The sequence below is a fragment of the Alnus glutinosa genome, chromosome 11, assembly GCF_958979055.1.
Source record: "Alnus glutinosa chromosome 11, dhAlnGlut1.1, whole genome shotgun sequence".
Classification (NCBI taxonomy): Eukaryota; Viridiplantae; Streptophyta; class Magnoliopsida; order Fagales; family Betulaceae; genus Alnus; species Alnus glutinosa.
In genome coordinates, this window is record NC_084896.1 from 2,354,872 (window position 1) to 2,367,327 (window position 12,456).

At 34.3% G+C, this 12,456-nt stretch overlaps 2 protein-coding genes across 2 annotated transcripts; one reads left to right on the forward strand and one right to left on the reverse strand.

The window, feature by feature from the left end:
• The first annotated feature begins 5,329 nt into the window (after positions 1-5,329).
• On the forward strand, positions 5,330-9,308 carry LOC133881718 (receptor-like serine/threonine-protein kinase SD1-8). The gene is made up of 7 exons (XM_062320727.1): positions 5,330-6,830; positions 6,949-7,074; positions 7,314-7,528; positions 7,635-7,845; positions 7,950-8,187; positions 8,689-8,836; positions 8,945-9,308. The coding sequence occupies exons 1-7, from the start codon at positions 5,519-5,521 to the stop codon at positions 9,239-9,241; spliced, it is 2,547 nt and encodes an 848-aa protein (XP_062176711.1). The 5' UTR covers positions 5,330-5,518; the 3' UTR covers positions 9,242-9,308.
• A 1,146-nt stretch (positions 9,309-10,454) lies between these two features.
• LOC133882017 (ABC transporter G family member 14-like) lies at positions 10,455-11,566 on the reverse strand. The gene is made up of 2 exons (XM_062321100.1): positions 11,474-11,566; positions 10,455-10,847 (listed from the first exon to the last, which is right to left on the reverse strand). The coding sequence occupies exons 1-2, from the start codon at positions 11,564-11,566 to the stop codon at positions 10,455-10,457; spliced, it is 486 nt and encodes a 161-aa protein (XP_062177084.1).
• Positions 11,567-12,456: the final 890 nt, after the last annotated feature.

Sequence of the window (12,456 nt, forward strand, 5' to 3'; positions counted from 1 at the left end):
AAATTAAATTAAAATGGAGAAAATAGGTAGGGGTGCAGTGCAGGCAGCTCTTTTTGAATGTTCCTTAAAAGGGGTAAAATTCCTTGTCTTGGTAGAAAAAAGAAGAAAATTCTTGTATTATTCTACTATTTTGTAATATTTTGGGCTCGTTTAGGTGTGTCATTTGTTTGTATTATATTTTACTATTTTGTATTATATTTAAAATTGTGAATATCAAGAGAACTTATTTTTTGAAATTATGTTTGGATTATTTAGAAAACTTGAGAAAAAATTAGAAAAAATTGGATAATATCTTAGTAGAATTTGAATTCTAAAAAACAACCTAAATATGTTTTTAAAAAAATAATAAAGTATAATAAAAAACAATTGTTACCCAAACATGCTCGAAATAGTACTGCAAACTGCAAATCCCTAGGCTGTAGAGTAATTTTTTTCAAAAAAAACATTGGTTTTTAGAAGTTGAAACAATCAATAAGGAAATCTGGCATATAAGAGCATTTGTAGTAAAGTTGTCAAACATATGAAATCACCAAAATCATACGATTTTGCTTAAAATTTCGTCTCCAACGAGCTCTCTACTTTTACAGTGAATTTGCGGATTGTCAAAAGAGGTCGTCTAATGAGACGTGACAAAATCACTTGTCACTTCTTATTTTGCATTTGTTTATTCAATTTTCGTAGGGAAGATTGTTGATAGTCAGCGGATTTGCAATCGTAGTGCTTCCCCCAGTCATCGTCTTTCATTTTCAACGGTCGTCGAAAAAGCCAGTTCCAGTGGATTTATAACTAGATGAGGTCCATAGTTGGCCGATCTTTCATTTCTGTGAGTAGGCGAAGGTCGAGAAGTTGTTGGCCGTCGAAGGATCCGGTCGTCGTGGAAAGCCAGTTCCGGTGGATCTAGGAGCAAAGAAGGTCCACAGTTCGTTGATCTTTCATTTTCGAGAGGAAACATCGGCCGTCGAAGGTTGGGTCTGGTGGAAGTCTTTGCTGCGTCCGGTGGAAGTCGGAATTCTAGAAGGGTTAGATGGTTTATTTTTTATTTTTTGGAACCAGAAGGTTTTTGCCAGGTTGGTTGAAAGATTAATAAAAAATAGTATTTATTTTGAAGTAGAGAATATTTGGAGAATTTGTTATTTAGAGCTTTTGAAAATTAGGTAGCTAAAATAACAAAAGTGATAGGACTTAAGTACAAATGCTCTAAAGCTATTGTACTTTATTAATTAGTCAAGATTGTACTAATTAATCAGTGACGGCTTCCGTTGAATGCGCAAGCTCCTCACAACCTAAACCAAACTTGGTCAATTATTTGACCATCACATTTATCAACATCTCTTATGATAATAGTTTAAATGTGTGCATTTTTTTTTATTAATAATAAGCATCATCATAATTATTTTGTATAAATTTTTACATTTCATAGTTAATTGTAGAGTATTGTTTAATTATTAATATTGAGCTTAAAATGATGTATTAATGCAAGATATCACCTTTTGTAAGAATTGGTAGGGTTTCAATTTTTTTTTTTAAAAAAAAAAAAGAAAGAAAGAAAGATAGATAATTGATAATTTATTGTAATTGTGGGGCTTGAAAGAAAAAGAAAATTGTGGATATCTATTGTGCAGATGTCATTTTGTCGACATGATGGTGAAATGTGCTAGAACATATTTTGGTCTTTTGTTCTTTTATGTCTTTTGCAACCACATGCGTTGAAAAGTAAGAAGAAAATGTAAGCAAATGGCAGAGATCAGAGAGAGAGACAAAGGGAAAAGACGAAACTGAGGTTGCTAGAAGGTCTGCAAATTCATTAAAGGGGTGAGAGAGAGAGAGAGAGAGAGAGGGAAAAGAGTCAAAAGACGAAGCTGGGGGAGGATTGAAACTGCGTCAAATTCACTTAGCCGTACACGACACCGTTTGAGTAAAAAAGTTGTAAAATTTAATCTAGACCCTTCATTATTTTTACGTCAAATGTGCTTTTACTTTTTTAACAGCACGCAAGTCGGATTCCTCACAAAAATCTATTTAATTTTTTTTTTAAAATTCAAACAAATAAGTATAAAGAATTTTGATCACTTCCTTATACTCTTATTATGATATTTTCTCTATGTTAATGCCAGGAATTATTAGTTTGACTCAAGTTGATACTTTGGTCAACAGTGAATGATAGATCGGTAGAGTGGAAGATTCGTACTTTGTACATGTTTTAGATATGTATTCTCTAATAATTTTTAACACATCTTCCTATAATTAAATTTTAAATCTATTTTTGAGTTTTACAAATTTAATAATAAATTTAAAAATAAAATAGGTAGGACATAAATTTGTATTATTTTCCTTTGAACTTTGTGTTGGCCGGAGACCCCATTGACGATCTTGAAGAATAATCTGGCAGTTTGAAGTCGTCATGATGTTGGCTGCTATGCCAGTCAACAGAGTAGCTTATGTGAAAAAGGACAGGGTGTTCAAACTTGATCGGTGCCGTGTAGTTTTTTTTTTTTTTTTTTTAAGTACATCAACAAAGAAATAGGACTGGCAACCCAGTAAAGATCTCCAAATTAACCTTATCAATGGTGATAAAGATAAATTAAAAAAGAATATATCAAATAAATGATGCTGTCCTGTATATTTTTTGTATGAAAATTAAGAAAAGTGGCAACCAATTAAGGCAGTTTGGTAAGCCGCATCACAAATGGCACAACCTAGAAGCGCAAGAAAGATCACAAACTTCGAAAGGTCCAATAACCAATCTGTAGCCCAGCAAATAAACAGCTGCATGCAGTAGCATATCCAAAGGTAAACCACTGCAACAAAGAGAAGTGTCAAATAGAGATAAATGATAAGAACAAAATTTAAATTTATGACATTTATTTTAGTATCATATTAAATTATCGATTATTCTAAATTTTTTTTTTTTTAAAAAAAAAAAAGACAAAAAATATAGGAATTTAATTATTTAATTAATATTTTAACAAATTTCATAATTAATTTACTAACGAAAAATGTCAGTAGCATCTGAGTAATTTCTTAGAGGTCCCAAAGCGATGATCATCTTAAAAAAAAGAAAAAAAGGATGATCATGTTCAACGCGACATCGTCGACATGTTAGCTAGTCTTAACGTACGTTGTGCAGAGCAGACGGCATAATTGGTGTCTTCACATTCATGAGCTCGGCCCATACAAGTCTGTGATCCTTGGCATCTTTCGTGCCAAAATATAGTTGACGGCTTCTTCTAGTATCTTGCGTTAAAGATTATTAAATAATTAAATATAATTATTTATGCTTCTTATCAATTAACTACCGTCTTAAATTTTAGAGATAAGCGGTGATTAAGCATATTAAAGGAACATTCAAGCTAGACTAGACACGATCATCTTTTGAGAATAAGAGTTTTCTCTATTTCTTACCCAAAGAGTGTTCAGCATCAAACTTTTTACACCATATTCTTAAAGCATTTTCGCTGTGCTAACTAAATATTATTTTACCTCGTTAAAATGTTAAAATGAGAGTAAAATGAGCTGTATCAGACATATCTTCTTTTCTTTTATTTTTAAAAAATAATAATAATAATGATAATCAATCAATTTTATTGATCATAATGGAGAACCTTGCTCAGCTAGCAAAGACAGCAGATTGGATATGGGAAGGGGTTTCCTCAATCCAAAACATTTCTAACATGAAACTTGAAGAAGACTTAGCTAATAAGTGGGCTGCCTGATTTGCGCTTCTTCGGACATGCTATACTTCTGCTAATGAGAGCTGTCACAAATTGCCCGAGTGTCTTCCAAATTAAACGATCAGCTCTTTAAGTGAGTTAATTTCTAACATTCTCTCTCATTTCAATAAAAAATAAAGGAAGAATAAAAATGTTAGTGAGAAATAATATTTAAATAGAATAGTAAAATTTGATAACTAAAGTAAAAAAAGTACAATACATGTAATTTTGAAAAATTTGATAGCTAAATTATTATTTTTTTTTTTTTAAAAAAAAACTAAAATATAAAGAAAACTTGTTTGACCAGATGTGAATGCTTTTTTCACAGGAAATCGAGTCAAAATTGATACTATCAAATAATAAGGAAAATATTCTTGCACAACTTATACACAACACAAGATACATGGGGTGAGGTTCATGTAAGTGGGACCCACCACATAAGTTCCACCCTATGAGTCTTGTGTTGTGCACAAGTTGAACACGACTATTGTGCATCAATCACTTTTCTAGATAATATGCTTTTACTCACCGAAAGAGACGGACATGCTAAAAGGGTAGTGTAGGTAACCACACCTCTCTAACTTGCAGCACCGTAGATTGTAATTACAGTTTGCTCTATTTGTTCAAAATATAAACATTAACAAATAACTCAAAATATAAAATTTTTCTCAGAATATAAAAATTGTTTTTATCTTAATGTCACATGAAAATACTTTATTAAATCATTAATTGTCTCAAAATGTTAAACTATTTTAATACTCTTCTCACATGTGAGACCGACAGTACATAGAATATTTTAATTGAAATATAAAAAGATTGTAAGAATTACGATTCGATCTTTACACAAGTTATCCAAAAGCTTAACCTATTTTAACAAGAGTAATGTTTCTTGTATAACTCTCACACAACTTTTGCACAATAACTAACTACTTTTTTTTATGATCAACCATTGGATTTGTTTTCCTACATGTGGACCATAAATATTCAATAGTTGATCTTAAAAAAAAAGTTGTTAGAGTTGTGCAAAAAACATTACTCTTTTAACAATATTAACCGTAATGTCACTCTTTTAGAGCAGCTTTTGTCAAACACAATGGACAGAAGGTGTGTTCGACTTTACTTACTACCGTGCCCTATTTCGAGTAAGTTTCAGGAAAAAAAATAAAAAATAAAAAAAATCAACTATCGGTCATGTAGGACCCACATTTAGGAAAACAAATTCAATGGTTAGTTTAAAAAAAAAATTGCTGAAATTGTACAAAAATTATAAATAAGTTGTAAACGTATTATTTCTCAAAGGATTAATATAGTCCATTTGTCCAGGCAAACAGGATGGGAGCAAACTGAAGCAGAATCAAACTACATCACCAAGGAATTCATTACGTTAAAGAAGTCTCAAGCCTTTAGAAATGTTATGTCATTTTAATTTCTAATTTAATCATATTTTGTTTCTTTTCCTATCTCTATATGTAGTAGTCAGTCTAGTCATCTTATTCTACATAGTAGTGTTCTTTTCGTGTTTTGTTTTTATGATTCAATAAGTTGGCCATATACGGTGATGTAAGTGTACGTAGATATTTTAAATAGATGAATGGAGAATTATAAGTTTGAAACTATGTGCTTTGAGTGTAATACTCGTGCTTGAAATGGGAGGTGCTACTCATCTTCCCTTTGTCTGCTGCGTCACAGACTTTCTTTGTCATAAGAAAAGTCAAAAGTTTTCTTGGTCTCATTCATATCTACAAGCATCATTATTCCTCTGGCATTTTTCTGTAATTACTATCTGCGGTACTACCAGTTAGAGAGGAATGGTTACCCATACGAGTAAACCATGGCTTTTCTTTGTTCTGCTTCTGGTCCTGTCTTACTACAGAGCATCCTTCGCCATTGCAGCAGATACCCTTTCAGCAGGTCAGCCTCTTTCTATGGGAGAAACCATAATATCTGAAGGAAGCAATTTTGAACTCGGTTTCTTCAGACCAGGTTCTTCTTCAGAAATATACCTAGGCATATGGTATCGTAATTATCTTGGTGGTGTTCAAGAGAAGGTTTGGGTAGCAAATAGAGAGAACCCTTTGTCTGACGCATCTTCATCAAAACTTGAACTCTCCGAAGATGGAAATCTAGTCATGCTTGAAGGTTCCTCCAAGATACCATTTTGGTCAACAAATTTGAAAAATCCCCTGTCAAACTCAACTGAAGCAGTACTTCTTGATGATGGAAATTTTGTTTTAAGAGATAGTTCCAACAAGAATACTATATTTTGGGAGAGTTTCGACCATCCAACCGATACATGGCTTCCTGGTGCAAAGCTTGGGATCGATAAGATTACTGGAAAATTAAATCAGCTTATTTCATGGAAAAATTCAGAAGATCCTGCACCAGGTATGTTCTCCTTCAGGTTAGCCCGAGATGGAAGCGAACAATTTATCTTGGAGTGGAACAGATCCCAAATGTATGCCAGTTCTGGAGTTTGGGATGACAAAAATAAATCTTTCAGCTTAGCCCCTGACATGTTGTTGAATTATATTACCAACCCCATTTTTGTGACAAATGAATATGAAAGCTATTTTACTTATTCGATTAAAAACAGTTCTCCCAAATATAGGTTTGTCCTCAATTCTTCAGGACTGCTCCAGCAACTCGCATGGTCGGAAAAATCTTGGGATTGGACTTTATTTTGGTCTCGACCGGTAAATATATATGATGTCTATGGTTTGTGCGGTGCATTTGGCTTGAATTATGAGAATTTCTCAAACCCCTGTGTATGTTTAAAAGGTTTTAAACCATTTTCAATTGAAGAAACGTCCCTAAGTGATTGGTCAGGTGGTTGTGTGCGGAAATCCCCATTGCAATGTATGAATAATACGTATGCTAATGGAAAAAAAGATTGGTTCAAGAAAATACCAATCCTGAGATTCCCTGTTAATTCAAAAGCAGTGAGTGCTATGAATTGTGAAGTGGCTTGCATGAATGATTGCTCTTGCACAGCTTATGCTTATAATAGCAGCGGGTACTGTATGATATGGAAAGGAGTTCTTTTAAATTTACAGCAACTCTCGGATGGTGGCAAGGCTGGACAACATATCTATCTCAGACTTGCTGCTGATGAGTATCAAGGTACCAAAAGTAGGATGAATAAAATGAAATCTACACAAATTTATGTTATCTCTCTTTCTGAATGCATGAATACATAAATCTCCGTTATGCTTGAGCTAATAGTGATTCTTATAATCAGAATCAGGCAACAAATGGAAAGTGTGGGTGATTTTAGCAGTGATGGTCACTGCAACTGCAATCGGACTTATCTTATTCCTCTCAATTTGCTTTTCAAGGAAGCGAAAGCTCAGACACAAGCACAAAGGTAAGTGCAAGTTCTAACCATATAGAAATTACTTGAAAAAAATTACAAACTTTTATTTTTCATCTTCAAGCTTTTTAGTCTCATGATGATAAGTTGGTGAAGATAGTGCTAAGGGTTTTGAAACGATTATCTGCTGATATGACTAAAGAAACTTATTTACAGTTGTGTACTGACATGGCCCATTGAGTTATTTGATTTTCCACGAAAGTGACAAATTCTGGTCATGCTATATCAAACAGGAGAGGAGACTTCAAGATATGATCTATTGTTATTTGATTTCAGTACTGAACTTCATGGAATCAATGATGGAACAAACACTAAAGATAATGTGAATATAAGAGGGAAGAAGGATGGTGAGTTACCGGTGTTCAGTTATGATAGTGTATCAGCTGCAACTAATAATTTTTCAACTGTCAATAAACTTGGACAAGGAGGTTTTGGACCAGTCTTCAAGGTATATATGATTCATTCTCTTGATGAATGTGCTTCAAAACTATTACGACAACCCATAATGGTACACTTTCATGAAAGTTTAAATAACTTATGGTTCTCTTTCACAGGGGAAATCATTTAAAGGGCAAGAAATTGCAGTAAAGATGCTTTCAAAAAGATCTAGACAGGGGCTTGAGGAGTTTAGAAATGAGACAACACTAATTGCCAAACTTCAGCACAGAAATCTTGTCAGACTCTTAGGCTGCTGCATTGAGCAAGATGAAAAAATGTTAATATATGAGTACATGCCCAATAAAAGTTTGGATTTCTACCTCTTTGGTATGTGCATTTTTTTTTTCTTATCATGCTTTTTATAACACTTTTTTCTTTCTAATAATTTTTTTTTTTTAGCATTAATTTTCTTAGTTGTACTATGTAAACAGATCAAATCAAGAAAAGGGTGTTAGATTGGGAGACACGCATACACATTATTGAAGGGATTGCTCAAGGGCTTCTTTATCTTCATCAATATTCAAGGTTACGGATCATACATAGAGATCTAAAACCTAGTAACATTCTATTAGATACTGAAATGAATCCAAAAATATCAGATTTTGGAATGGCTAGAATAGTTGGAGACAACGAAACACAAACAAACACAAATCGAATTGTCGGAACTTAGTAAGTATGCAATTTATTTCACATCTAACATCTGCAAAGAAAGCGCTTGGGAATATTTCAATTTTTACTACAATATTTTTACAAACTGATGTGATCGTCTATAATTGATAAAATAACTAAGAGAGTATGGTTGACAAGTCAGTAAAGTCAAAATTTTTTGCATAATCATTTAACCAATTATAGACTGTCACGTCAAGTTTTTAAAGGATTTGTAGTAAAAACTATAGTACCCATAGCATAAATTTATTTGCAATTCTCAACTGAGTAATGCTATATAGCACACAAATATCTCACTTTTATCCTACAATGCTAACGTGACAGAGTGTAGTAGTCCCTTGATTAGCCATTGTTGAAAGAAGATATCTAATGACTACTACACCCTGCCGCGTCAGCATAAGGAAATAAAAGTAGAATATTTGTGTAATATATAACACTACTATTCTCAACTAAATTCATTGAGCAGGCTACTAATAGAGTCTTTTACTAAATTTTGGAATGCAGTGGCTATATGTCTCCTGAATATGCTATGGATGGTTTGTACTCAATAAAGTCTGATGTATTTAGCTTCGGAGTATTGCTACTAGAGATTGTGAGTGGAAGGAAGAATACTGGCTTCTATAACAACGAGTCACTCAATCTTCTTAGATACGTATGTAGCTTTTATACTCTCCCAAATTCCATATGTTTAACATTAACCTTATAAATTAAAATGCTATTAGTCTTTTATTAAATTTAGTCTGATTTGAAATGAAACTAGGCTTGGGAGTTGTGGAGAGATGATCAAAGTTTGGAGATGATGGAGCCAACAATAGGATATCCTTCTTCCACTTCTGTTCTGTTGAGATTCATTAACATTGGCCTTCTTTGTGTCCAAGAAAGTCCGACTGATCGACCTACCATGCTTAGTGTAGTTTCAATGATTAACAATGAACATTCACCTCTACCTACACCCAAGCAACCTGCTTTCACGAGAGGTCGGAATGATGTGATGTACACAAATTCAACCATCAACAGTGTAGGAAACGTAACTATTTCAATAATGGAAGCTCGATGAATACTATTTCATACATCAAAGAAAAGTATTTTTGTAGAACCAATGTTTTTATCTTACTTTTATGCATATGGAGATGCCACATACTAATTGGTGAATGCTGTCTTCATTATTTCACTCATATTTTTCTTTTCATTTTATAAGATTGTAGGGCATGTGTTGTTAACGTGTTTTGGAGTTTATTTTTTTAATTTTTAATTGTTTTTTGTTCTTTGTTTAAAAAATTGTTCTAATGCGACAATATTGTGAAAATTTATTTTGAAATGTTTTATGTTTTGGAGGTGTATTTTAATGCTTTTTATTTTGAGAATAAAAAACAAAAGACAAAAAAAATAACAACATTTCTGTGGCTCTAATACATAAAATAAACCTGACTTAGGATTAATTTTAATCCAATTAGTGATACATAGTTGCTAGAAAGTGAAGGGGCTATGGTAATTAAAAAATAAGTGCTCAATTAATGTTTCCACACAAAATACCACAGGGTTTCATCAAACCCAATTCGGGTTTCACTTTTTTCTTTTTCTTTTTTCAACATAAATAAACACTGCAAAGTATTCAATACTGCTTTCATTTTTTTTTTTTTTTTTGTCAAATTAAAACTTCTAAAATGCCTCGTGTTTCATTTTTTTTTTTTTTAAAAAAAAAGAGGGTAATTACCTTATTCCTCATGAACTATCAATTTTTGCACAAATCCCTCATGAATTATCAACTCGACCAAAATAGAGCATCTAGCTACTATAGTTACTCAATTTCTCCCCTTCCGTTAGTCGGAGGGGTTAAATTCAACGGTCAACGCGTCATGTGCGAGTCACATGTGTTTTTAATATATTTTCACCCTATTTTACCCTCATCTTCCTCAGTCCTATCCCTCTCTCTCTTCTCTTTTTTTTCATTTCTCTCAGGCGCACGGGCTCTTTCGTCGAGGATTAAACCATTATACCTCCCCCTCCCCCTCCCCCTACATATTTGATACCCACCGGGCGTCTCCTGCGGCCAAACACGAGTATTTAACCGGCATTCTAGGCATTCACGCGTGTTCTGTGAGCAAAGCGCGAGAAAAAGAGACAGATAGAGAGGAGAAGGAGGAGGGAAAGGGGGATCAAATCTTCCCGCAAGCCAAGTGATATCTCCATCCCATGTGAAAGATACAAGAGAAGAATTCAATAAAAAAAGCAGCTACCCCAGTTCCCCTTTATAGCTCTTACTAGCATTTTTATTTTCCAAGGAGTAAAACCTTGAAATTACCATTAGCAAGATCAAGCAAGAGATCAGCAGGATTGACGGTCATAGATCTGGAGAAGCCGATTGAGGAGAAATATTCCAAGGCTGAAGAAGCAGGACCATAATAGATGGGGCAGCCCTCGGAGAGCAAGATAACCTTATCAAACATGTGGTAGAGCCTGTTGGAGGGCTGGTGAATAGTAGTGACGATGGTTCTACCGCCACCAGCAAGCCGTTTGAGTGTGTTCAAGATCTGTTGAGCTATGGTTGAGTCCAAACCTGCGGTTGGCTCATCTAGCAATAGTAAGCTTGGATTAATTAGCATTTCTTGACCTATGCTCACTCTCTTCTTTTCTCCACCTGATATTCCTCGAAACATTGGCCCCTATATGGAATACTTGTACTACATATCTCCAGTTTAAATCTGTGATTGAATTGATCACAGATTCACAAATCAACAGAAAAATCCAATCTCTAGAACCTCAGTTCCCCTCTCCCTTACAGTTCATCCTACAAACACAGATAGTAAAAAAAAAAAAAAAAAACTCGGTTTGCCTCTGTTTTGAGCACCACGAACAGTGGCAAACAGAGTCAACCAAGTTTGAACCCTTACCTAATAATATACTCCATGTTTAGTGCTACCTTACGTGACTTTGTTGAGGACCTTGCACGCACAATAATGCATGATGCTGTTCGAGTTATTGTTGGCAAAAATTAAAGTAAGATTGGCTTACTCTATTACTAAACCACGGAGGGATTCCTTGAAATGCATTTGATTCTTTTCCCCGTTAGGTTAACTCAGGTTCTACTTTTGAAAATATGAAAAGGAACACTGCTTCTCAATCGATCAAGCGAAAACTTCTTGCACTTCGTCAAAGCTTTGCAGAGGTATCTAAGATTGTGCTGAATATTGATCTCACAATGTTTAATATCTTACAGTTCATACCCACTTTCTCGTCCCCGTACACTTTCTGAGTCTATTTTTTACATCTTTTGTGGCTGTCTTTGTACGTCATCCTCCACAAACCACACAACATTATTCAAGCCACTACAAGCTGTCCTGTTATCATTCAGAACCATAATTCTATCAACATTATTTCCCATCTTAGCCTTCCATTTAACTACTTTAACCAATTGTATTCCCCTTTAACAATGACATTTTGGTAAACTGCATGGACCAACCCACCATTCTCTATTTTTATATATTGAATGCATCAACATGTACATGAAAACAATTAGAAGGTCAAACAAAACTATTCCTAACTAGCCCGAGAAGTGAGAACTCATCGCTGACATGTCTTCGACAGCCGCCAAACTACACGTGCCACTTCTATCGGAGCACAAACCTGCACTGAGGCATGCATCGGTATGTGGGGCGGTGTTCAACGTGTCAACGAGCATAATTGGCACCGGCATCATGTCCATTCCTACCACGCTTAAGGTCCTCGATGTTATTCCTGCTTTTTTGCTGATCCTGGTTATTGCTTTGTTGAGTGATGTCCTGGTGGAGTTCTTGATGAGTTTTACTCACTCGGTGACACAACAACCTACGCCTGTGTCATGAAGGAGTCTTTTGGTTGGGTTGAGATCGGAGAAGCTGGGGTTGGGTGAGTCGGAGTCCATGGGGTTCAGGGTAAAAGAGCATGTGCGCCTGAGAGAGAAATGAAAAAAAGATATAAGAGAGAGGGAGAGGACCGAGGAAGATGAGGGTAAAATAAGGAGAAAATACATTAAAAACGCACATGACTCCCACATGATGCATTGACCGTGGAATTTAACCCTTTTGACTGACGGAAGGGGGAAAAATGAGTAACTTTGGTAGTTGAATGCTCTATTTTGATTGAGTTGATAGTTCATGGGGAAAAAAGTAATTACCCTTAAAAAAAATTATAAAAAAATATCAAAGATTCAGACATAGATATTTTTGTAAATTTCATTAAATTTTGACCAACACCTAAATCCTAGCAATTTTTTTTTTTTTTTTTTTTACTAAA